General features: G+C 37.3%; 1 protein-coding gene across 2 annotated transcripts in view; it reads left to right on the top strand.

Annotated features, from left to right (window-relative positions):
• Positions 1 to 16309, top strand: part of LOC102020204 (low affinity sodium-glucose cotransporter-like) — a 134889-nt gene extending 118580 nt beyond the window's left edge. For both annotated transcript variants that reach the window (XM_013520389.1, XM_013520390.1), the window contains exons 10-15: positions 4051 to 4158; positions 5332 to 5482; positions 9124 to 9292; positions 10667 to 10882; positions 13334 to 13433; positions 15908 to 16309. In XM_013520389.1, the coding sequence (XP_013375843.1) occupies positions 4051 to 4158; positions 5332 to 5482; positions 9124 to 9292; positions 10667 to 10882; positions 13334 to 13433; positions 15908 to 16122 (959 nt within the window). In that variant the 3' untranslated portion in view covers positions 16123 to 16309. The remainder of the gene's footprint in view (positions 1 to 4050; positions 4159 to 5331; positions 5483 to 9123; positions 9293 to 10666; positions 10883 to 13333; positions 13434 to 15907) is intronic.
• Positions 16310 to 25788: the final 9479 nt, after the last annotated feature.

Below are 25788 nucleotides of genomic sequence, written 5' to 3'. Positions count from 1 at the left end.
TATATATATACAGGTATACCTATGAGTATTAACTTCCTGTTTTAGCTATACAACACTTTCTATTGCTTAGTCATATACTCCTTCACCAAATGTTGCTTCTTTGGAGTATCAAATTTTGTCAATCTAATAATTGAGTATAGTTTACTGACCTGTTCTCTCAGCTCTCAATTATTATACACCCTTCCTTTCTCTACTTTCACTTAACATAAGTTCCATCTCTCTGCTCTCCTCCTCTTTTTCTCTTTTTCTTGTCTTTGCATCTTTTCCTCTTCTCTCTCTCTCTCTATATATATAGATATATAAAGAGAGAGAGAGAGAAAGAGAGAGTAGGCTAGAGAAAGTTAAACACTATTGATAATTACAGTAGAAATATATGTATTTATATATATTATATTATTACTCTAATTATCAGTAATGTTTAATTTTCTCTAGCCCACTCTATTTTACTTCACTCTCTTAATTTTCCCTGGGTAGCAGAATAATAAAGACCTCTTTAAAAATGCACCTGCATTGACAAACTACTCTGGAATACTCATCCTAGCCAACAGACAGGACAATTTTGTTCTTTTATTCTCTTTGCTTGTTCTTCTCTTCTTTTTTACTTGTTTATTGGTATTTATTTTTATGTAAAGTAGTTTGTCAATGCAAATCCTCAATTATCTAATAATATGTGTTTAGCTTCTCATGTGTTTATATTACTATTTTACACTCTCCTCCCAAAGCTGAGCCTGGCATCCAGTAAATGGGGACTTTCACACAGAGACACTATCTCTATATTGCCTATGAGGGAAACAACTCCTCTGCAAAATCATAAAGACTGAAAGCGAAAGGATGAAAAATCTTACTCTAACCAGCTGCAGCCTAAAAGCAGGCACTGTACTCATGTCAAAGTTGACGTCAAACATAGAAGGAAGGCACTCACTATATATTGGTAAATGGAACAACTCAACGAGAAAAGTTAACAGTTGTAAATATATATGCACTGAAGGCTGGCACACTCAACTACATAAATAAACCCTATTTGACTTAACAGGACACATAGACACTAACACATTGATAGTGAGGGCAGGAATAAGACAAGGGTGTACACTTTCACTTCTTCTGCTTAATATATTACTTGAAACTTACTCAGAGCAATCAGGGTAGAGAATGAAAAAAAAGAGACAGAAATAAAAAATGAAGTCAAATTTTCCTATTTGTAAAGTATATGAGTATTGACATAAGACCCCAAAAGTACACCAGAAGTCTTATAAATCTGATAAACAAAGTCAGGAAAGTGACAAGACAAAAAAACAACATACAAAAATCAAAAGCATTCCTGTAAACTAACAATGAATCGACTGAGAAAGAAATCAATTGCATCCACAGTAATTTCAAAATTAATTAAATACACAATGATCAACCTAACAAAGGAGGTGAAAAACCTCTACAACAAAAATTATAGAACCTTGAAGAAAGAAATTGAGGAAGACATTAGCAAAAAGAAAGACATCACTTCTTTATGAATCAGAAGGATCAGTGCGAAAATGGCAGCATTACCAAAAGAGATTTATACAATCAATGTAGTCCTTATTAAAATATCAACAGCATACTTCAAAAAAATAGAAAAAGCAATCTTGCAATTCATAACAGGCCATATAAGACCCATAATAGACAAAGCAGTACTGAGCAAAAAGGGCAACCCCCAAGGATCACAGTTTCAGACTTCAAGCTCCACCACAAAGCCACAGTAACAAAAACAACAACAACAAAAATGGAACTGAACAAAAAAGGAACACATGCATACCAATGGAATAGAATAAAAAATACAAAAATAAACACATCTAGTTTTTACAAAGGGGCCAAAAACATACACTGGAGAAAAGAGAGTCTCTTTAAAAATAGTGCCAGGAAAACTGGATTCCCACATGCAGAAGATTATGACTAGATTCCAGTCTCTGACCCAATGCTAAAAATGTCAAAATGGATCAAAGACCTAGATAAAGACAGAAACTTGAAACTCCTGGTAGATAATATAGGGGAAATACTTGGCAAAAGTACCAGCAATGCTTCCTGAGTAGGACTCTAAAAGAACAAGAATGAATATAAAAAATCAACAGATGGAATTACATCAAAATAAAAAGCTTTTGCAAATTAACAGAGTAAATAGAGATCCACTAAATGGGGAAAAATTTCTAGCTAATCCTCAGAGGATTAATATCTAGACTATATAAGCAAATCAAAATAGTCATACCAAAACATTAAATAACCCAATAAAAGTGGGCCAATGAACTAAACAGATGCTTCTCAAAATACAAAATACAAAGTCACAAGTAAGCATCTAAGAATACATTTTGAGCTATTACAGGAATGTAAACCAGGACTACTGTGGTTCTATCTCACACCAGCCAGAGTGACTATTATCAAGAATATAAAACAGAATGAATTCTGGCAAGGATGTAAGGAATAATGAACTCCCCTAATCATGTCGGAGGGAATGGAAGCTAGTACAACCACTATTGAAATCAGTATGGACAGTTCATGAAAGACTAAACATTGAAATGCCACTTGATCCAGCTAAACCCACCTGGGGATGTCCCCAAAAGAAAGAATACTATGGTGGCCCATGCACCCATATTCATAGTTGTACCATGAACATTATCCTGATTTATGGAAATAGCCTTGATGTCAGCGAACAAATGAATAGGCAGAGAAGTATATACCCAACAAAATATTATTCAGCCATAAAGATAAATGAAATCATGTCACTTACAGGAAAATGAATGGAATTAGAGATCATGATGTTGGAAATTAAGCCATATTCAGGAGGTTAAATATCACATACTTTCTCTTATATAAAAAATAAATAAATAAATAAATAAATAAGTAAATAAAAGATGAGAGGACACTGGGATACAGACTATTGAAGATGAGGAAGAGGATGAGAGGGCCTGGGGAGGAAAAGGAGAAGGAGATAAAAGGATAAAGAAAATCAAAACATGTTAAATGCATGTGATAATTTACCAAAATGAGCTTCACCCTTTTATTATTAACATGTACTAACATAAATAAATAAATAAATAAATAAATAATTAAATAAACAAACTTTACCATGAAAAGTGAAGGAAATATATCTAATTCTTTCTTAGCCAAGTGAGGACTTATTTCTATTGAGATAACTCATCAAATAATGAGGTATTCAGTATATTTTGCCAGCCAAACATTACTTCACTTTACTTAAATATGAAATCAAATAAATAACATCCTTCCTTACTGCAGCATTGCATTGTTGTTTATAACAGTATAGAATAAGGGGTAGCCAACAGTCAAGGAACAGCCAAATAATTACTTCAATTGAATTACCCACCCCCTTATGGAAAACTGCACACCACGTGCTGGAAACATGGGAAATGCAGAAATTATGAAATTACATGTAGAAATAAGACTACAAAGTATTATCTTAACAATAACCAAAAAAGACATTTTGTGGGCACGGATCAAAAGAGAACAAAAGAATTTTTTAAGAAAAATATGTACTGAAGTGTTATTATAGGTGACTGTGTCCCAGTTTTTGGTGTAAGCAAAAAGTGCTTTAGGCTACTATGCAATTCTCTTCATTCATGGGCCAGTTGTCCAACTGACCATCACAAGTGACACTTCTTAGATGTAAGTGCACAGCGCTGAATAAATGTGAGTAGATTTGGGATCTAGCTTCGTGAGTGGTGGTGGTGTTTACTTCTGAATTCACTACTTCTGAGGGGATTTATTCTCTTGTTGTCTTTCTGAAGGATGGGATAAACTCCCTCTGTTTGTTCTCATTCACTAGCCCTTCCAGACCATGGGTCATCTCTTCCCCCATTGCCCAGAGCTGGGAGAACAATAAGAATAAGACACAATGGAGGTTCTGTTTTGGGCAAAGAGTGACCAAATCTGTAGTACTGAATCAAAGATAAATATTCAATTTCCAGTCAAATATTTTTCCTCCCACCCATCTTGTCTCTTTCTCCAACATCTGTGGATTGTGCCTGACTGAGCCCCACTCACTGAACTCGCCTCTCCATCTCTCCTTAGATATGGTGGCCTGTGTTGTACCTTCTGAATGTAGGAGGCATTGTGGCACTGAAGCTGGCTGCACAAATTATGCCTACCCTACACTGGTGCTGGAACTGATGCCAGCTGGTAAGTGACTATTCATGCTCAACCTTGGAGGCTGGGTATAGATGGGTTAAGAAGGAGGTGAAATAATCCTGGATAATTCTTACTTTCATTAATTTAATTCTACTAATTGGACATTTCTTAAGCACTTCCCCTAGGCTGTCAGCAATGGGATGATCCTGGAGTGTTCAAATCTGAGAAATTTCTGTTGGAAGCATCTTTAGTCCTCCAGATTCAGACTCTCATCCAACCTACTCAGTCAAAAACATTTGAATGACCTATTTGTTAATAAAGGAATTATACAGCTATAAATTTATAATCTCAGAGAACTAGAGGTTGATTATTTACTTTGCAATTTTAGGCCAGTGATACCCAAATGACATATTTCAATGTACTGGCTTTATATCTATTTATTAAATACATTTTCCATGCACTGCCTTGGTGCTTAGAAAAGTTCAGTGAAATAAGAATAAATCCCTCTCCACTTTGGAGTACATATTACACTTTTACAAGAGACAAAATGTCACATCTATGACATAAGTAAATGATAAGGATTTCAGATCATTATCATTACAGTAGCAAAAACAAAATACGGTACAGATCTCAGAAATGAGCAGGTGATCTTGCACTGTATGGCCTTCAAAGGTTGGCTAACAGTTCTGTGACTTCTCTCCTCCCTGAATATTTCAGGATGAAGGAAACATGACCCAAAAATGCGGCCTCACATACACCCCATCCCACCCTATGCCAGGAGCCTTACAGATAGATCATTAATAATGAGCAGAAAGTTCTGAAATGTGAAATTCCAATAATGCTTTAATTCCCAAATATTGGTCCACCCAGAGCTCTTCAGCAGTGCCACCTACCAGGCCTCTACAGTTCTCTCAGTGTTTAGGAAGTCTAGAGTTTCTCTTCTAAAAAAAGATGAGGCTCTATTCTTTCCCCTCTTCCAAAATAACTTTCCAGTAAGTCATGTCTAAGTTCATATTTAGAGTTAAATTTATTTGATTATTCTCAAATCACAAGGAAATATGCAGAAAATACTACATGCCGATATGTGTATATTCATAATAATGATATTAGCTAATCAAAGTTTCCTATTATATGTTCACCTCTGAATGTTGTGCAGTTTAGCACAGCACTTGTAGAATATGGCATCCAGCTTCTAACTAGTATTTAAACTCTCTCTGGCCCTAGGACTTCGAGGCCTGATGCTATCAGTCATGTTGGCCTCCCTCATGAGCTCCCTGACCTCCCTGTTCAACAGTGCCAGCACGCTCTTCACCATGGATATATACACCAAGATAAGGAAGCACGCATCAGAGAAAGAGCTCATGATTGCTGGACGGTGAGGGAACCTTGATTTCTACCAAGAAGAGATGTAGAAGTGGGCTACAGGCCCCCAGCCTTTAGCTTTAACATAGAGTTCTACTCTTGGGGGCAATATCGTTAGAAAATATTTATTTCACTTAACATTATGGTCTCAAGGCAAATCCATTTTCCTACAAATACCTCCAGTTTATTGTTTTTATGGCAGAGTATTGGGTTAATAATATCCCTCAGTTTTTGAGGGCTGATCACATCCACAATCTCTCAGATGAATGTACTTCAAAGGCTAAATAAAATGAGGCAAATGAAATGATTTCAGTGCTCCAGGAGGATCAAAGCCCTCTCATAGAATTCGAAATTCTCTCAAGGCTAAGACCTAGGCATTCTCTAGCGGGGGGGCATATTCATTTAGTTCTCAGAAGAAGGGAGGGGAGAACTTCAGCAAGGCAAAACCACTCAAGGACTTCTCCAAGTAAGGTATTAAGTTAAACCACCCAGAAGTGAGATCCCTGAGGCTATAGTCTTTATCTAGTTGAGGTTGGATCCAGGTGTGCATGGTCATGAACTTGTCTCATCCTTTAAGGTTTTCTAGCTTCATCTGCCATTACAGACCTCAGTAGAGATCAGTGACTCACAGAGATTCACTTACTATGAGTCCACTGCCCATCTCCAGACAAAGAACCCAGGCCTTAGACAGATTCACCAGTAAACATAAAAAGCCCATTGGTTAATGTAAATCCTGCTCAAGGCTGCTTCATTGTGGTCTCTATCAGCAGAGTAGTACTTTACTGTGTGGAGACACCACATTTTCTTTATCTTTTCATCTGTTGATGGATCTATAGGCCACATCCAAGATTTATCTATTATGAATTGTGCTGCTATAAACATGAGCCTACATTTTATACTGTAAACATGTACTAAGAAAAAAAGAAAATGTTTAACTAAACTTTTCTCTTTCCAGGTACAAAGTTGAGGTCATACAAGCTGCTTTTTTAGACCTTCAAATGTATCTCATTGTTACTTATTTCCTCCTTTCCTCACACCCTCTAGCCACATATGTGCAAAACTCCATTAATGGTGTTATGGGGTATAATTCCAAATTCTGTTTTACATGTTCTCTATAGAAATTTCCATGTGTATTACATGGGCTCATAGAGTAAGTCATCCACCCAGGAACAGATGAGTTTATCAGCTATTCCATTCGAAAAGGACTGGCCCTTGCTGCAAATGGACAGACTCAAGGCAGGAAACAGTTCCACTGAGGGAGCCCTGAGCAGCCCAGGGGCCTTGAAGGCAGTGAGGTGGAAGAAAACAACCAGAAACCTTGTAAAACATAGTTTGGTTTTTCCCTTCATGATTTCCAAAGAGAATTTATTTCTACATCATTTTTAAAATGTTTCTAAAATTAAAATACAGCACACATACATAAATCACATAAAACATAAATGTGTATCTCAGTGATGCTCCCAAAAAACGAGCATCTGAGTAACCACAAGTCAAGAAATAGAAATTACCAACACTCAGAATCTCCTCTGTCCAAGCTAAATACTGTAATTTCTAATGCAATAATTTAGTCTTTAGAGTTTGCTACTAGTATAATTAGAATAACCCAATAAGCTAACAGTTCTTGTTATGCTTGTGACATGTAGTCATGTTGCAATGTGTAGTGATATCTTATTCATTTTCTTGTTCTATACTTTCTATCACAGTAATATAATAGATTTGACTGTATTCTCCATAGACCTCTGGCCTGAGCATTCTCATCTAGGTCTCATAGTGCACATGGGCATATACTCCTCAGCAGTAGATTACTATATGTGTGCATAGCTTTCACTCTCTGACTTTTAAAATTAAGTCATATTAAAAGTTCTGATTAAAAGGAAATGTGGAAGGAGACCTTGAAAGAAAAGAAACTGATTCTGACTCTTGCAAACATAATCAAAGTGATAGTGGTAATAATTTTAAATATAAAGTTATGATAGGTATATCATTTCTAAGTTTACACTTTCTAATTCTTAGTAACATACTTAGTATAGAGGGAAAACAAGTCACTATGTATGTATGCCTTAGCACATGCAATTAATTCAGCAGTCCTGAAACTAGGTGGAAATTAAACTAAAATCTCTTCATTCCTGTGGCTTGCTAAATTGGGTAAGCTGGAACTCCAGGCCTCAGTAATGCTAAGGTAGAGACATTCTCAGTACAGTATTCAAGTGTAGTTTCTATGATGATCAGTACTGAAGGAGCACTGATATTTTTTCAGTCAAATTAGCGTCAAGAGAAACTTCCCATCTATTGCTTTGTTGGAGATAATAGCAACAGCTTTAGTACACTGAATACTTACAGAGACAACGCAAAGACCTTACTTGGCCTAAATCTTAACTTCTAATAAATGCAATAAGAGAGGCAGGAACAGTAAAGCATTTATGTCTCTGTGGGAGAGAAGGTGCTGGACTAGAACTCATGAGTTCCAAGATACAGGAGTCCCACTAAGAGCTGCAAGATCTTGGGCACCAAGATTTTCTTTTCCTGTTTTATCTAATGCTTACAGAACATTTTTCAGAACATGAAACATTTTTCAGAATATGAACATGAAACAACACTATCTTCTAAAATTCCTACCTCATAGAATTTATGCCTTTGTGAGGAAAATGAACAATTAATAAGTATAAAATTCATCAAGTGGTCAGAAATTCTGAAAAAACAAGGCAGATGAGAAGATGGAGGCAATTTAATAAGTTTCAGGGAATATGTCTGAGGAAATGGCACTTAAGCAGCATTGTGAAGGAGGTGTGGGAGGGAGCCCCATGATTTTCTTGTGTAAGTGCCCTAAATGAGCCATTCCTCTGACATCATAGGCACTTCTGAGCCTATGTTTGCGTTTAATATTTAAGTAATATTGTTTTTCTACTATGCTGCCTGTCGGCCTACTACTTGTCATGAGCATTCAGTGGTTCCCAGTAGCACAGGTGTTTCAAAATGGACAACCAGTCCATTAGCTGTGATCACCTTCTAGCTACATTCAGCCTCCAACAGCAGTTGTCTTCCTGTTTGCCATCATCTATAGAAGGGTCAGAGAAAAGTGCATGGCTTTGTTGACAACAAAGACTAAGGCTGACTTGTGGTTGTACAGTAAGATCCTGGGATCTGAGGAATATCTAATAGCTTTTTACTATTCACCAATATGTTAGGCAAATCTTTCTACCTACTAGAATACTTGAGTAGTAAAATGTACAAGTTACCATTTCTTGCCAATACATTCAGCAATTGGGATTGCAAGCTATTTCCATTCTAATCTATGTAAACAGGCTTAATTTCCCTCAAGCCGGGAAAGAACAAACATAGAAAGTGTGATGTGTATTGCTAACTGATTTAAAAATTACATATGAGAATTATTAATCAACTGATGACATTTCAATTGTTTTGTGCATGTATTTTAATCTCAGATGAACATATTCTGATCAACTGTAAGCAAGAAACTATTGAAATTTTATGAACAGATAATCATTAGACATAGTATGGGATCACACAAGGTGAAGAAGTTTGATTTGTGTTTGGAAAACCAGTGAAAAAGCACAAGAACGAATTAAAAAATTAAGCCCAAAGGAGATGCTTGCAATGCTTTTATTTAATATTTAAATCATTTTGTTTTCCTATAAGGCTATTTGTCATCCTGCTACTTGTCATCAGCATTGTGTGGGTCCCATTAATACAAGCGTCTCAAAATGCACAACTGTTCCATTACATGTCATCAGTTGCTAGCTATCTTGGGCCCACAGTTGCAGCTATCTTTGTACTTGCCATCTTCTATAAAAGAGTCAATGAACAGGTAAGTGAAAACTGGAAAAACTGTTCCCCACCACAGTGAGAAGAAACAGTTGTTTGCTAAGACAGGACAACAATTCTTTCAGTTGAGTATGATGGCCCATGCTTACAGTCCCAGCCTCTTGGAAGCTACGGAAGTAAGATAATTTGAGGCCAGTAGGTCAAGACCATGCTTGGTAACACATGAGGACTCTATCTCAAGGAAAAAAACTCCTTTCTAGCCTATGTACACAATTCAAGATCCATTTAAATTCAGTTGTGGTAAGCCACAGCTCCTGATCCTTAAAAATGTGTGTTTTACACTAAAAAATGTTTAAATATATAGTTCATACTCATCCTAAAGCCCTTATGCTTCCTAAAAATTGTTATGTGCCCTCTTGGCACAGTGCTGAGGAAAACAAGTGGGTGAGACATAGTTCCAGGGTTCAGTCATGGCTCTTCTATGTTAGACTATTGTGAATTTAAGTAAACAAGGTGACCTTGTTATATGAAAATAATGATGCTGCTAGCTTAATGCATTACTGGGAGGATCACATTGGATAAATACGTGAAATGTTTAAAAGAAAACACACTAATAAGTATTAAAATATGTTGTTATTTGACGTAAAACATGAATTGATTCTGATGAGCTTTTTTTATTTAATTGCTTAATTACTTCTGTTAGTCTTATTACTATAATTTTCAGAGAGGAACAGGTGCAAAGAGCTTAATATCTACATGCATGGAATATCTTACATAGTAAGTGGGGTTTGGGGATTCAGACTTTATCTTCCTCCATCCAAAGGTCATAATCTTAATTTCCACACTATACTATTTTCTTAAAATATATCATGCAGAGAACAGAACAGAGGGCATAAGTTTCTAACCACTGTTCACATCTCAGGGAAGATAAATACTTTTAATTCTCAGGAACTTAGTAGAACTCTCAAAACATCTCAATTTTAGCTGAAATTTACACACTAAAAATTGCACAATATGTTGTACTTCATTAAAGGTCAATCAGCTTTGATCAGAGTAGACTATAATGTCCTAGAGTTTTAGAATGAAAATGAAGTGATGAATGTGAAGAATACCTTAATTTAATCCTTCATAATGTATACATCAAAATATAACCTAATTATTCCTAAAAATGTGCACAATTCTTATTTTTAATTAAGAATGCATAAGATTGTCAAAAAGTAAAATGATACCTCAGAAGCCAACAACCCACTAATACGCAGACATATTTGCGAATTTCCTTGCTTTAAAAAACTTGTGTTCATGGTTAGCCATTAATGGTCCTTCTGCTGAAAAAATAGGCAGGATGGTAATTATGATTTATTTGAATAATGGCCTCATCTTTTCTTTAAAATTTATTTTGCTATTATTTCCTTTTCAGGGAGCATTCTGGGGTCTAGTACTTGGACTTGCAATGGGCCTCATTCGAATGATTATAGAATTTGCCTACGGAACAGGAAGTTGTGTGGTTGCCAGCAACTGTCCTAAGATTATCTGTGGAGTGCACTATATGTATTTTGCCATCATTCTCTTTTTTGTGTCTATGCTGGTCATCGTAGGAATTTCACTTCTGACAAAACCAATTCCTGATGTACATGTGAGTGATGTATAATGATTACATGCTTATCCTAAAGTAAGAGTTCTTTGCCATCTAAGACTGTGACATGTACACAGTTTCAGGTTAGTGGAATCATTACACCACTAGAGCCAGAAGCACCCTAAAAGGCTATCATGCAGTCACTCAACTAAACAATTTTGTACCTGTTACATGTGAAGCACCAGGAAATTAAGAAGTAAGACATTGGGAAATGAGCTGGAGACTTAAAACATATTTTCACAATGCACTTGGCAGGTCAGTCTACACACCTGTTAAAAGATAGTGTGAGAGTACTTAGTTTTGCTTAAAAGACTGGAAAACACCTCACAGAAGAGTTCCTAATTGGACTGAGCCACTTTGTGGATGATTTGGATTTCATATACAACATGAAAACTGGCACAGAGATTTTAAAAATTCATAGTAACAGGTGGCAAGGAAAGGAAAAATAGTTGAGCGTGGTCTTGCACACCTGTAAGTCCAGCATACAGGAGGCTGAAGCAGGAAAATTCTTCAGATTTCCAGGCCAACCTAGGCTACACTGTGAGTTTAAGTCCAGCCTGAACTATGTAGCAAAACCGCGTCTCAGAAAAAAAGGGAAATTACAATGGCTTTATGTTTCACTTTTCCATTTCAGTAATTTACATAGACACATTACACATGCAGGAAAATCTATTTATGAACATTACCTCAGCAACAGTATTCAAATAGAAAAACATGAGGGCAATCTAGATTTTGATCAGTAAGAAAAGAGTACACAATGAGGGAAGGCTACTTAAACTCCTTTCAAAAAGTTCATAATATGAGAAGTAGGGGGGAAATCTCATACAGAATTATAGTAGCATAATATTACTTTTAGAATAAATTACATGTAAACATACATCTACTTGCCTAAGCATTAAAGAAAATATAAAGCACATCTGTAATTTCCAAAGATATTGTCTCTAAAAGAGGGACATCATAAAGACCTAGAAAATGTTAGTCATTTTTAAAGCTACTACTTATGTATTAATATCATTTGAATTTATTACTAATGGATATAGCTTTGTATACCTTGGGTTTGTCAACATCATCTTTGAAACAATACCTATTTGCACATATCCTTGAGGAGTAACTACTAGATGATGTATGACTGCAGATCCTGAAGCACAGGATGATTAAAATCATTTTACCAAAGAGTTTCAACAGAATGTATCACTAAATGTTTACAATAAATTTTGAGAGTTGACTGAAAGAACACTGAAAAGCATATATCATAGTTTCCAAAGAAAAAATGTAAGTAGTAAACTCATATAAATGACAATAGATATAACCATAATGTACTCTTAATTATTAGAAAATCAGTTGTCAGAGGATGAGACCATTTATCGAACTTGTTTATGATTCAAAATACTGTGAGGTCTGAACTTTCCAATCAGATGGATAAATATCAACAGTTAATTCACAGATGGTCATGGAAAGTATGGTAGACCTAACCTAGCACAGCAGTTACAAGATATCCCAGGATGACTGTTCGGAGCAAGACTAGAATGAACGTGATGCAAGTTAAGGCAAGAATTGAAGGAGTCCAAAGACAAAAGTTTTAACAAGGGAAGTGTATTTAATACAAGAAATGTGTGAGTAAGAGCTGTAAGCTCTGATGAGGAAGCTTTGTGATATGCTCAAGGTGTATGCTTCTTAGGTCAATAACAAGTAAGAAAGTTCAACACAAATTCTAGTAAATTGGTACAAGAAAATCATGGGCCATAGACCAAATCAATGAATGCAAGACTGAAAATTTGATGGATTACAAATTTACAAGTTTACTGATACTTGAAGAAAAATTTCTTAGAGGGGCACAAAGCTGGTATTTATTCATTTTATCTAACCACATGAATTTAATCTGTGACAAAAAGAAAGAAAAGTAACATGTATGTTATTTCTTTTTAAATTTTTAATCAACATACAGACTAATTGTGGAAATTGTAATTTATATACACAAAGCAAAATTCTGTGGAACTTGGTTTAAAATAACAGTGTAGATGAGAGAAACTTGCAGGTGAATTAGTAAGACCAAATGTAAGTGTGTTAATTGCAGCTGGACCTGAAGAATGACATAGAGATTGTATCTAAACTACAGACAAAGTTAAAGTAAAAATTGTATAGCTATTAATAATTAAATGATAGGACAATGGGTGAAACAGGGTGAATAGTTTAGCTAAATCTTTGGTTTTCTGAAATCACAATCTAGAAGTTGGAGTTCTAAAACTCTTACTTGGATTGTTGTTTTTAACTGCTAGAAGATTTAAAAACAAAATAATTCAAAATAATTAATGTATATGGTAGGAGACTTTTAGTCATGACCTATAATCTGTGCAGATTGATTGCTTTTAACCATACACTAGGAAAAGATACTATTGGATCATTATAAACATTTGCTCATCACTAATGAACTCATGTCTCTTCTCTTGTCAGCTGCATCGTCTGTGCTGGGCTCTTTGGAACAGTACAGAAGAACGAATTGATTTAGATGCTGAAGACAAAAGGCAGGAAGAAGTTGACACTGTTGAGGAAGGTACTATCAGGCTTGCATTTGGTTTCTGTGTAGGAGCTCTGTGTGCATGGCTTGGTTTTCTTGTATTTTTTTTCAATTTTTAATGCCACTAAGTTGAGCTACCTAAAAAGCTATTAGATTTGTAGCAAACTGAAACTTTCAATTTTTATCCTTTAATCAACCAAGACAGTTGGCTGTTGCATATGAAATCTGTTCATCCAATCTACCCGTCTCTCTATCCATCCATATATGAAACTATGTACCAGCTACTGACACGGCAATCAACCATAGATTGATCTCCTGTTCCTAGTCATATATTGTGTTCGACAAATCTATAGTGATTGTACTCAAGTATCAAGTCTCAAGTTATATTCAACCTTATCTCTCACAATTCTCCAATATATTCTCCACTCCAAATAATCGGTCTTCTTCATTTTTCCCCACATACACTGAGTTCTCCATAATATTTCTATCTCCTATCAAACAGAAGGAAAATATGTGTATTCTTCAAAACTAAGTTCTAATTGCCGTTCCTTTAAGAAAATTCTTCTAGAAATCATCACCATAGTTTTGTTTATTTAGTTACTTAAAAAATCACTGATACAATTAAGTATGTCAAGATATGTTGCCTTGCTTCTGTAGACTGCATTTCTAGTTTGTTATGGCTTATTTCATACAAACTGAAAAAATGATTCATGTCTTCTAGATCTTTGGTTCATTCATATGTGTGCCCCAGCATAAGACTGGCTTACAGTTTTCTTTCACTTGGTTTAAGTGTTGATACCAGTGCTTTTATAAAATAAATCAGAAAGTACCAAATGTTCTTATTTTATGGAAATATTTCAAAAATATCTGATCAATATCTGCAATGAAATTGTAATTTTTTCAGTAATTCTGTTGGGAAAGTTGTTAGAGAGTGTATGTGTGTGTGTGTGTGTGTGTGTGTGTGTGTGTGTATGTGTGTGTGTGTAACAGAGATAGATAGACACACACAAACACAGAGCCACGCAGACACATCGAGACAGACAGAAACCAAGAAATTCAGAGATCAAAGCCCCCTAACTGCTAATTAAACTTATATAATGGCTAGAGCATTAAAGTACCCAATTATGCATTAATCAGCTGTATAATTGTATAAGAGCAAGATGGCATTCATCTATTAGTACACATATATACTGCATAAAATTGTTTGTTAAATGTACTGGCATAAAAGTATTCCATGATCTTTTCCATTTCTGCTGCCTCTGTAGTTCTTTTTTGCTTTTGGTTCCTAATATAATTGCTGTGATTTCACTTTTTTTTCTTGTAAAATCCTACTTAAGACTGTCCAGTGGTAGTGAACCTGTAGTAAGCGTGTTATTTGTTTTCCTTTTATGACAAAAATGTTAATATATGAGTTCTTTTTTTCTAAGTTAAAGCCTCAGTAGTCAGGTTTAATTGCAGTGTTGGCACTTTGTGATAAATAAGTGAGTTTTGCATTTCATTTTGGACACTTATGTCTAAAATGTTCACCATCACTGGACTAAACTATTTTGCTTGTATCAGTGAACCAGCGTTTGGCTTCACTTCTCTGTATTATTATTTTTTCCTATTTCAATACTGCTTCTCATACATATATTCTCCCATTAAAATTATTTGGTTTCATTCTCTTGGGTATAGTTTCTAACAGGCTGGATATTATTTCATTATTTTTTTCTAATGTAAAAACAAAGGTCATACACATTTCCTTCAAAATACTGCTCTTGTTGTATCTCATTTATTTTATTTAATTTTATCACCACTCGTTTCTCAGTCCTACATGCATTATGATTTTTCACAGGCATTTAAATTCAGAAAGATCTTTTCAATTTTTCAACCAAGTAACAAATAGTTTTATATATAAATATTTTTTTACAGATACCTTTGAGATAAATTTCAAGTTTGAGTGTTAGAGGAAAAGATTAATGCCTACCCAATTTGATTAAATTCTCCAAATTCTCCTACAACAAAGTTAAAACATGCTGTCCTAGCAAGAATATATGACAATGTTTGCTTCACACACACACAGACTCACCAACATAACATTCTGTCAAATTTTTGAATTTTTGCCACTGGTACTTCCATGCAGACTTAACTTAAATTTCTGGTTTTTTTGAGTGAGCTTAAAAACAGTTTCTCACCAGAAATGTACTGTGGTGAAACAAGAAACAACTTGTCTTTTATTCTTTTAACTATTTCTTCATCTCTCATATGGGTACATGGGGTTGATGGTCTTCTATGTTTTTCACAGCTCCTTATTTACTAAGGATATTAAATGCTCTTAATATAGCATGCCAATGTTTTCTTCCAACTTCACTTGTGTTTATACTTTACTCGATGGACTTTTATCATGAAAACTTTTCTAGTTTCCATAGTCACATTTAGCTCTATTTTCTCAAGGATCTTTTACAGTCATCTGTACTACATTGATAAGGAATTTTATTTTGTGAAACTTTGCTCATCTTTTTGTGTTTCAGATCTTCCTATGCAGTCTCGTGGGTGTCTCAGGAAAGCTTATGACATATTCTGTGGTTTGCAGAAGACAGGACCCAAACTGACCAAAGAGGAGGAAGAAGCCCTGAAGAAGAAACTCACAGACACATCAGAAAAGCCCCTTTGGAGAACTGTAACGAACATCAGTGCCATCATCCTCGTAACTGTGGCAGTCTTTGTCCATGCCTATTTTGCCTGAACTCTATCTGAGTGAAGGCAATATTATTCAGTTAACGGATAATATTGATTTCAATTTTTATAGTTTGTTATATTTCAAAATAGAGATGTGCAATTTGAAATGCTTTCTAATTTGTTTATATAGACCTGACTTATTTTGTTTTTATCGTCCCTTTGTGTCAAGTATAAATTCTATTTTACAATTTTATTGAGGTATAAATGAAAAAATTTATATATATTAAAGGTACACAATTTGATGACTTCTTACACATATGCATTTTGAAATGGTTCCCACAAAGAAAATTAATGCATTGATCAATGCATATTGTGACCGTTTGTGTTCTGGTGACAATGCTGAACTTCTACTCAGCAAATTTCAAGTGAGAGTATTTTTCAGTATAGTCACCAGGATGCACATTAGAGAAACAGAATGTACTCATTTCACATATGAAAATTTATACCCTTTCTCAACATCCGCTGGGCTCTGTATCCACTGGTGCTCCCTACCATCATCCCACAAATGCTACTGAATTCCAGACTCCACCAAGCCATAAATGCCACTGAATTTGCAGGCTAGATAGAAAGTCTTTATGAGGCACAGACAGATTGTTTGGTGCCAGGAGAAATGTGGAGAGGAATAATGTAATGAGGTTTGGCATGGCTCATAGTGGTATAGGAAGAGTAGAAGTAAGCAGTTGCAGGGGTGATTGTAGAAGGAAGGTGCCAGAGTCCTGCTAAGTGCTCCTTGCCTCTGTACAATTGATAATGCCTAGTCATGAAAGGCAAAATCCTCTGTCTAGTCAATCCCACAGAAGTGCAGCTTAAACTTAGTAGAACTCAGCCTGCAAAAAGAATGACACACCCCTCCCAGCCCTTTTACCCCCTAGTAGGCAAGTCATGGGATGGGAACCAGCTCAAGCACTGGATGGCACACCTGCCCTCCTAGTCACAAACACAGAAGGCTGAATGTCAACAACTCACAACTTCTTTAAGACAAAGTCTTTATTTTTGAACTAAGGGGGAAGAGCACACTGCTCAAATTCTAACTAAAGTATAAATTCTGCCTGCAAATACTCTTTCCTTTTGTGGATACCTGTCTGTGTCTCACTGTGTTTCTTTTCCTCCTTTTATCTGATATGGCTTTTTGAAAGAGCAAAGGGGTGTATTGTTGTTTGCTAGTAAAAGTATAAGGATCTGAGCCATTGCTCTTATTGTGATACTTTCGGTTTTCCCAAGCCAAGGATCATTTCATAAGGTTAATTAAATTAGCTACTTTATTTCATCATAAACTGATCCCAGTCTTCCTGTACACTGCACAGAATTTCCTTTAAACTCCCTGTCCCTTTCCTTTTACTTACTTCCCCTCTAACACCATCATCTCAATCCCCCTCCTTCCCCATTCTTTTGCTGTACACAAATACTATCAAAACAATAAATTTTCTTTTCCTTTTTTCATGCTTTCTTTCACCTGCTATTGCTTTTAGTAAGAGTTAGGGGGTAAAAGCAGTGTAGTAATAATAGTGTAGGACTAGTAGTTACCACTAGTGTCTCTACAGTTCCCTAGCTGGACACGTTAGTTTCTCCCTTGCCAGGGTTTGTTTCGTATGGTTAACTACATTAGTTTCTGGTTTGATTATACATTGGACCCAGGTACCCTGTACCCTCCATCATTTTTTTTTTTTTTTTTTTGGTACTGGGAATTGAACTCGTGACCTTGTACTTGCTAGTCAGGCCCTGAAGCTGCTGAGCTGTATCCCCAGCACTATCGTGCACCATTTAAATTCTTTCTCCTTTCCTGTTTATTTTCTCTCTCAGACTGACACAAATCTCCCCTCCCTATCCCCTACTTTGTAACATAAACACTGCCAACATATCGTATTTTGATTACTTTTACCTATTTTTCTTTTTTGTTTTTCCTTTCTTTCTACCTCTCTATTAGCATGTCGATTCTGACATTTGTACAGCTTCCCTCAATCTCCAGTTGTACCTTCCTCCCTTTTCATTCTTTTCTGGCCTCTCAAAAAACCTCTCAAACCCCTCTCCTCCTCCCTCCATTTCAGATATAAAATTAATATTACCAAAGCCCTGTTTCTTGTCTTTCATTTGCTGTTGTCTCTCTTGTATTCTTTCCTTCTTTCTGAGCTACTTTCTTCCATTTCGGTCTTCATTTGAGTAAGAATCTGATCTGAGTATCCTAATCCTCCTTCATGAACATCCCCTTGGAGGGCAGAAGAGAGGGGACTTCTGCAATCCCTGCCTCAGTGGTGGAGAGAACCTGAAGGCAGAGGTCTCTGCACTCACTGCATGATCAAAGTCACAGTCACATCTCACTGTGCAGCAGATTTTCTGCAGTCACCATTCCCACAGCCACGGAGGCCTGATTCCTCTGAGCCTGAGGAGGAAAGGATGGTTCTTAGACACACTGTAAAAATAGCAGGAGCGAGGGAAGGTGACTTGCACTTAACGCACGTCAGGGATGCTGGGCTTGGGACACACTGAACACAGTGACTGACCAGAAGCTTTCAGACTCACTGGTCTCTGACTCAGCCCTGTGGACACAAATGTTTCAAATGCCTGCCTTTTCATCTGTCATCTCCCTGGAGGCATACTGAGTCCTGAGAACTGATATGTGTTATTTTAGACATGATCAGTTTAAGATATATTAGCAATAAATCAAAATATAAACTAAGGTAAGAAGAAACATAGTGATCACCAAGGTAAACATAGCTCCAGGCAGTGCAGCAGGAGAAGGATTTGGCAGAGAATGCAGGGAAGGTTTTAGTATCGCTTCCCTATGAGTACCCATCACTGTGTAATGCTGAGAACTTCCATGCCAGATACTACAGTAATAGTCAGCATCATCCTCAGGCTGTGTCCCAGAGATGTACAGAATACCTGCATTGGCTGAAGTATCTTTGGATCCCAAGAGGCGGCTGGGGACTCCAGATCCCAATTGTGTACTTACATAGTAGTACAGCAGAAACCAGGGAGGGCTCCCTGGCTTCTGCTGATACCAGTGTATTGTGAAACCACCAACATTGGAATCACTGCTCAGGGTGCAGGTGAGTCTGGCTGATGCTCCAACAGATTCAGAGAGGGAGGGAGGCTGAGTGAGCACAGGCTGGGAGAAGGAACCTAGACACAGAGACATGCTTGTATGAGCAAGCAGGGACAAAAATTGAGCTGCTTTTTTCCAACCACCGCACACTGACACAGGCTGGAAAGATGCCTGGGTCAGTGAGGTCTGTCACTACCTGAGAAGTGAAAGAATAGGAAGAGGACAGTGGCCCAGGCCATGGTCAACACAGCCCTTGTGATGTTCAGACCTCAAATAAACTACTTCAAGCCTCTTTTATTCCTTCCACCAGCCTCATGGAGGAGGATTCATTACTGCAAGTGTGGTCCTGCCCCTTACCTTCCCCTACACTTCCACACATATTCACAAAGCTTCAGAGGCTGGTGGATGAGAGAGTTGGGGAGCAGTAGGTGGTGGGGGGAGTGCAAGCACCGGCCCGGAGAGACTCAGCTGCTACACTGAGTACAGCTGCACTGCTCTAGCCCTGGGGAATTTGGGGAATGGATAGCTACAAGCCCTCATTGTGCAAATCCTGAGACAGCCCCATAGCACCTCTTGTTGCTCACTGTGCGAACTTCAATCTCTAAGTGGAAATGGTGTTAGAAGTGGCCTCTGTCAGAATGCTTAGTCAGTGGTATACTATAGATACCCAGCTCACACCACAGTGCTGTCACAAGGCAAATGATGCGCACTAATAGCCTTTGCTATGGAGGATTTCTGGATTAAGCCTGTAGGTAGATAATAGACACAGAAAATATGACAAGTATCTAAGTGGGAAGGTGAAGTAAGGTGAGGATGCAGAAGGCTCCAGGAGCCAAGACCTGAGCAGCTCCTTCAACAGAGGACAAGGAAGGAGGAATTGTGACCTATTTTGAGTGGACATTGATATTCTGCTATAGGACAAAGAAAGAATGTGACAATCCTAGAGGAAGCAGGTTTTCAGAAGATGGTGCAATATGTCTAAATATCCCAAGAAATCAAATAGTGTGAAATGCTGGAGAATGGCAAAATTTTTCAGATTCTTTAATCTCATATCTCTTGGCTGATTACATTGCCAGACATACTTTGTGTCTATACTGCTGCCTTCACTGTGACAGATAATATTTCTCCTGAGATGCTAACACTTCAGATGGAATCAGTACAGCCTGAGCATACAACCCTGTGAAATAAACATAAGTAAATATCTACAGTCTGGCATTCCTGGAAATGAATCATCCCATTACAAAACACATATGAAAAATGTAGTGTGAACCAGATATACAGAATTTAGAGGTAAAAGCATGGAAAGCCACCGTGCATGAAGCAAAACAAAATGTTGTAAATGGAAAGGAGAAGAGACTAAATGTCACAACAAGATGACCTACTGAGGATGTGAAATTAACATCACTCATCATGGGATTCTCCTGGACACCCATGTGTGTGCACACTGATGTCATTTGGGTTGGAACTTCCAACAGTCAGGGATCCTGCTTTCTTCCTCTTTCTTTGTTGCCCAAGTTTCAAGAGGATTTTCAATGTCACACTCAGTGTCAATCTCCCAAGTGCAACATGTTTCTGCTTGTATGGACGTGTTCCTTAAAAAGCTAAAATATCCTTTCTTCTCCATGAGGTGGACCAATTACTGAGCTTCTTGTCTAAACAGAACTGAGAAAATGCACTTTAGTCTTCTTTTCTACAGAATTAGTACATGATATACTCTAATTTTGTCTGATTTCTCATGCACAACCATCTTGTCAGATTAACATGTCTATTTCTTATGTAAAGGCTCAGAAGTACACACAGGTGTCTGTTATTGTTCCAGGGGAAGATAGAGGTCACTGGAAAGTGGACAAAAAACAGACTAAGGAGCATCATTCCATTGACAGGAGGAATTCAGTTTTGAAAAATCAAAACTTGTGTGCTGATATGTATCCTGCTCTATTTTTGATATTGGTTATTAATTCTCAGGGCTCTTTGGTAAAATTCTTTCAGTCTGCATGTTGTCTGCAAATAACAGTAATGAAGCTATAAGATCCAGTTCATCCTCCTGGTCAGCTTCCCTGAGGAGCAAATTTATGTTAGTCTCTGTTCTCCAGGCCCTGAGAACAAAAGTGCAAGTTTCTGATTTAAAATCTACTCTTCAAAAGACTCAAAACCCCAAACTCACAATATTACTATTTAAACACACACACACACACACACACACACACACACACACACACACACAAAACACAAATTCTGAGACTCAAGGGGCATGTTCCTCATAATGCTTCTAGAGGAATCTTTCCTTCATCTTCTTTTGGTAGACAGTTTTGGTGCCCCATGACCTGCAGTTGCATGGTACTTTATGCTTCCATCTTCACACATCATTCCCTCTGCATCTTCCTGTTCTGGGGCTGTGTTATGGTTTGTGTCCAGACATCCCCCCATTTCTTCACAGGTTTGGTTTAGTTCTCTTATTTCTTTGCTGATCTTTTGTCTAGTTGACCTATATCTTTGTGACAATGAGGTATTAAAGTCTCCTGTTATGATTGTGTTGCTGCCTATTTCATTTTTCATGTCTGTTAAAATTTGTCTTACATACTTGGGAGCTCCTGTGTTTGATGCATAGATGTTTATGATTGTTACCTCTTCCTCTTGATGTTTTCCCTCACAGGTATGTAGTAACCTTCATTATCTCTTTTAATTGTTCTTATTTTGAAGTTCCCATTATCTGCAAATAGAGTAGCTATGCCTGCTTTTTTCTGGGTACTTGTCACATTGGAGTCTTGTTTTCCATCCTTTCAGTCTATGAATTACCTTTCGAGTTAAATGTGTTTTTTATATATAGCACACTGTTGGATTTTGTTTCTTGATCCACTCTGCCAGTCTACTTCTTTTGGTTGGTGAATTGATGGTTATAACTGACATGTATTGGCTTACCTTTGTCATTTTATTTTCCTGCTATTGGTTCATCTTTTTTCCCTCTGTTTAATTGCTTGTTCTGTTGGTGTTTCCTTCCTGTTGTTGTTCTTGAAGTTGTGGTCTGTTTTATCTCTTTCTGGAATATCTTTAAGTACTCTTTGTAGGATTGGTTTGGCTCTCATGAAGCTCTTCAGTTGATCTTTATCAACTGAAGATCAAAATATGGAAATATTTTATTTCTTCATTAATTTTGAAGGATAGTTTTGCAGAGTAGATCAATCTGGGTTGGAAGTTGTTTTTTCTTTAATGGCTTGAAACTTCATTCCAAGCACTTTTTGGCTTGATGGTTTGTATTGAGAAATCTGCCATAATTCTGATTGGCTTTTCTTTATATGTGATCTGTTTCTTTTCTCTAACAGCTTTTAATATTCTGTTCTTTTGTTGAATTTCTGGGATCTTGAACACTATATGTCTGGGTGAAGATTTATTTTAGTTATGGCTAGTTGGAGTTCTATATGTCTCACTTACCTGGATATCCAATTCTTTTTCCATGCTTGGGAAATTTCATGCTATTACCTGGAAAAATAGTCATTTTATGTCATTTGTGCTAACACCTGCTATTTCATTGATACCTATTAATCTGACATTGTTTTTCTTTGCTTTGTCTTCCAGCTGTTGAATTGTTATTTCTTGGTTTCTTGTTATTTTTAAGAGATCCTTCCTTTCACAGTCATTAGTGGCAATGCTATCTTCAAGGTCTAAAAGTCTACCTTCAGCTTTGTTCAAGCGGTTTTGCCAGCTTTTGATGGAAGTTTTAATTTCTGGGATATGTGTTTGAATCTGTTTCATGCATTCTAGTTCTTTCCTATATTGTTCATTTATGGTTTCCATTAATTTTCTATGCTCCTCTATTTTCGTTTTCATGTCTTCTATAGATGTGTTAAGCAATTCTTTCATTATTGTTGTCATTTCTTTTTTTTACCTCAGAGATTATTTCTGATCTGATGTCTTCTATGGCCTGATGGAGTTGTTTCTTTACTTCAACTGCCATTATTTCAGAAATTTCAGGTGTATGACTTCCAAACCTCTCTGTGTCATTATATCCTGGACTTGTTCTGGGTGCGGTGGAGGTCTGTGATTGCATTTTGAACCTTTATTTTGTCATTTTCAGAGATCCACAGGTTCCCTGGAGCTCAGCCACACTCTCAGGATGATGTCAGAGTAGCGGGGCAAGGACCCAAAGTTCCTTGGTGCTCAGTGTGGCTCCCTTGATGGTGTGTGTAGGTGGGGTGTGATTCCCAATCCTCCTACAGCTATCCAGAGCTCACTTTAGCTCCCATTCAGGGGTTCCCAAAGCGTCCAGATTTCAGCCCTGTTTCTACAAGGGTGTAGTAGTGAGTGGGTTGTGGTCACTGCCTGGGACACAGGCCAGTTCCCATGCCAGTGGGACAGGTGAGTGTGAGGTCACCAAGGCTGCTAAAGCTGTTTAAAGTTCAGCTCGGCTCCCCCGAGGATGTGGGTTGGGGGTAGGGAGTGGCACCCAAGTCTTCTGATGTTATCTGGGCTCCACCTGGCTCCCATGCTGGTAGGGCAGGGATGGGTCCAGCTCACCAGTGTTCCCAAAACTTTCCAAAGTTCAGTTCCACTTCTGGGAAGGGGGGGCAGGGAGTGGCCCCCAAGGCCCCAGAAGTTGTCTGAGGCTCTGTTTGTCTCCCACACTTGTGGGGGAGCGGTGGGGCAACCAGAAGCTGTCCAAGGTTCAGCTCAGCTCCAATAGGGGTGGAGGCTCATTGTATTTTCAATCGAGTATTTATTTGATTCATCAACTGCTTATTTGGCTCCTTACTGATCTTATTGATCATTTTAATGACAGGGCAATGGAAGGAGCAGATATTTATTTTGGGTGCATGTCTTCTTCAGATTTTACTTAATATTCTGCATGCACATCAAGGGTTTTAGGGAGTCTCTCTTATAGGTTGGGGATGAGGAGTTCAGAATCATTGACAGACCTTCTCTTTTTTTCTACCTTTATAACAGTTCCATGCCAGATACTTCTCTATAGGATGAGCTTTTGCTCAAAACCACTGATTGTTCTATGTAAAAAATATGAATGCCTTTCATTTTTTTAATTTTAAAGACAAAAAGCTAACAAAACAACAATAATGAAGACAACAACAAAACAATACAAAAACAACAAAAATGATACAGGACCTCAAAACAAAATGATAGGAATTAACAATGGTTGCTCAGTCTACCAAACGTAAGAATGTAAGGCTGATCAAACAAAGATAATAACAAGTAATAAAAAAATTGGAAATGGTACAAAGCTTCACCATACATGATGGTAGGAATTCAACAGTGGTTGTAATATAGTATATTGTTGTCTTCAAATCAATCATTCCAAGGAAAGTTTCACATTATGCATGGGAAATATGACCAACCATGAGCCACTCGTCTGATGTAACCTACACAAGGTTCAAGTATGTTGTTGAGGAGGTACTCCATAAGCATGGGAAGTGTCTCAGTCTCCCACACGAAGGTGAAAATAACTTTATAGATCTTAATTTATAGACTAAAGTCTGTATCCAGTCTTTAATCTATTAATCTAGAACAAATGAATTTCAAATTTAGTGACTTAAACACTTAGTATCTCATAGTTTCCATGAGCTGGAAATCGAGAAATTAAATGGTGCTGGATAGCTCAGGCTCAAGATACTTGATTCAGGTGGAGGTAACCTGTCATCAGAGCCTGCATAACCTGAAGGCTTGGCTGCAGTGGGAGGATCCATATCTGATCTGAGTCACATTGGTTTGGGCAGCTTTATCTTGCTACCTTACTGTGAGTCATTTTCAAAGACAGGCAATCCAAAAGAAAGCAATCAAGTCAAGCCATAATCTTTATACTCTAATCTCAGTAGTGATTTCCAATCAGTTCACTTCTATTGTTAGAAAACAGTTATATACAAAGGTTAAAAATTACTTCTGTATATTGGTCCCCAGTTTGTTTCCTTCTGCACATCAGGTTGGAGCCATTAAATCAAACCTGCACCAAAGGTTTGCACATCCAATTGCTTTATATTTAGACTAAAAGCATGGTTATAGCTATTTAAAGCCTGCTTGGTTTGTCTACACCACGAAGGGGACTTAACAATTATTAGTGAAACATAAGAAAAATCTTGGGAATATAAAACTCCAAATGCTTTCCTAGCTCTCTGTCACTCAGATTTCTGTCTGCATTGCTGAGCGACATGTCTTAGAAACATTAATATTCTCCAGTTCGCACCATGGGAGTTGTATCCTTCCCCTCTGGGTGGTGGCCTATGCTACTCGCTCTGAACAGTCTCTAGCTTAAAGAAACTTTGCTCCTCAGCTGCTCCAAGGACAGACCACACAGAGCTATTGTCATCTCCTAAATGAAGTGTTTTCCTTAACTAAATCCTCTGTCTTCAAATTCACTATACCAGTCCCTCAGGACAGCCTATACTCAGGAGAGAGTTACAGAAGGACACACACAGCTGAAGGTGGAGTTCACTGGTGCTCTTGCAGTTGTTGCCTCACATGGTCCACTTCTAAGTCTACAAAGATTTACATCTCTCTCAGATACCAGACATGAATCCAAGTTTTGTGTTTGTACACAGGGAGGTGCTGAGGAGCGCAAGGTGAGTCTGCACAAGGGTGTTTTGTCTCAGTTCCCCATTTGCATGTGTCACTGTGGAAATGGTTGTTATA

Source organism: Chinchilla lanigera, unplaced genomic scaffold (genome assembly GCF_000276665.1).
Source record: "Chinchilla lanigera isolate Chin_1 unplaced genomic scaffold, ChiLan1.0 scaffold00054, whole genome shotgun sequence".
NCBI lineage: Eukaryota > Metazoa > Chordata > Mammalia > Rodentia > Chinchillidae > Chinchilla > Chinchilla lanigera.
This window is presented reverse-complemented; position numbering and strand designations above follow the sequence as displayed.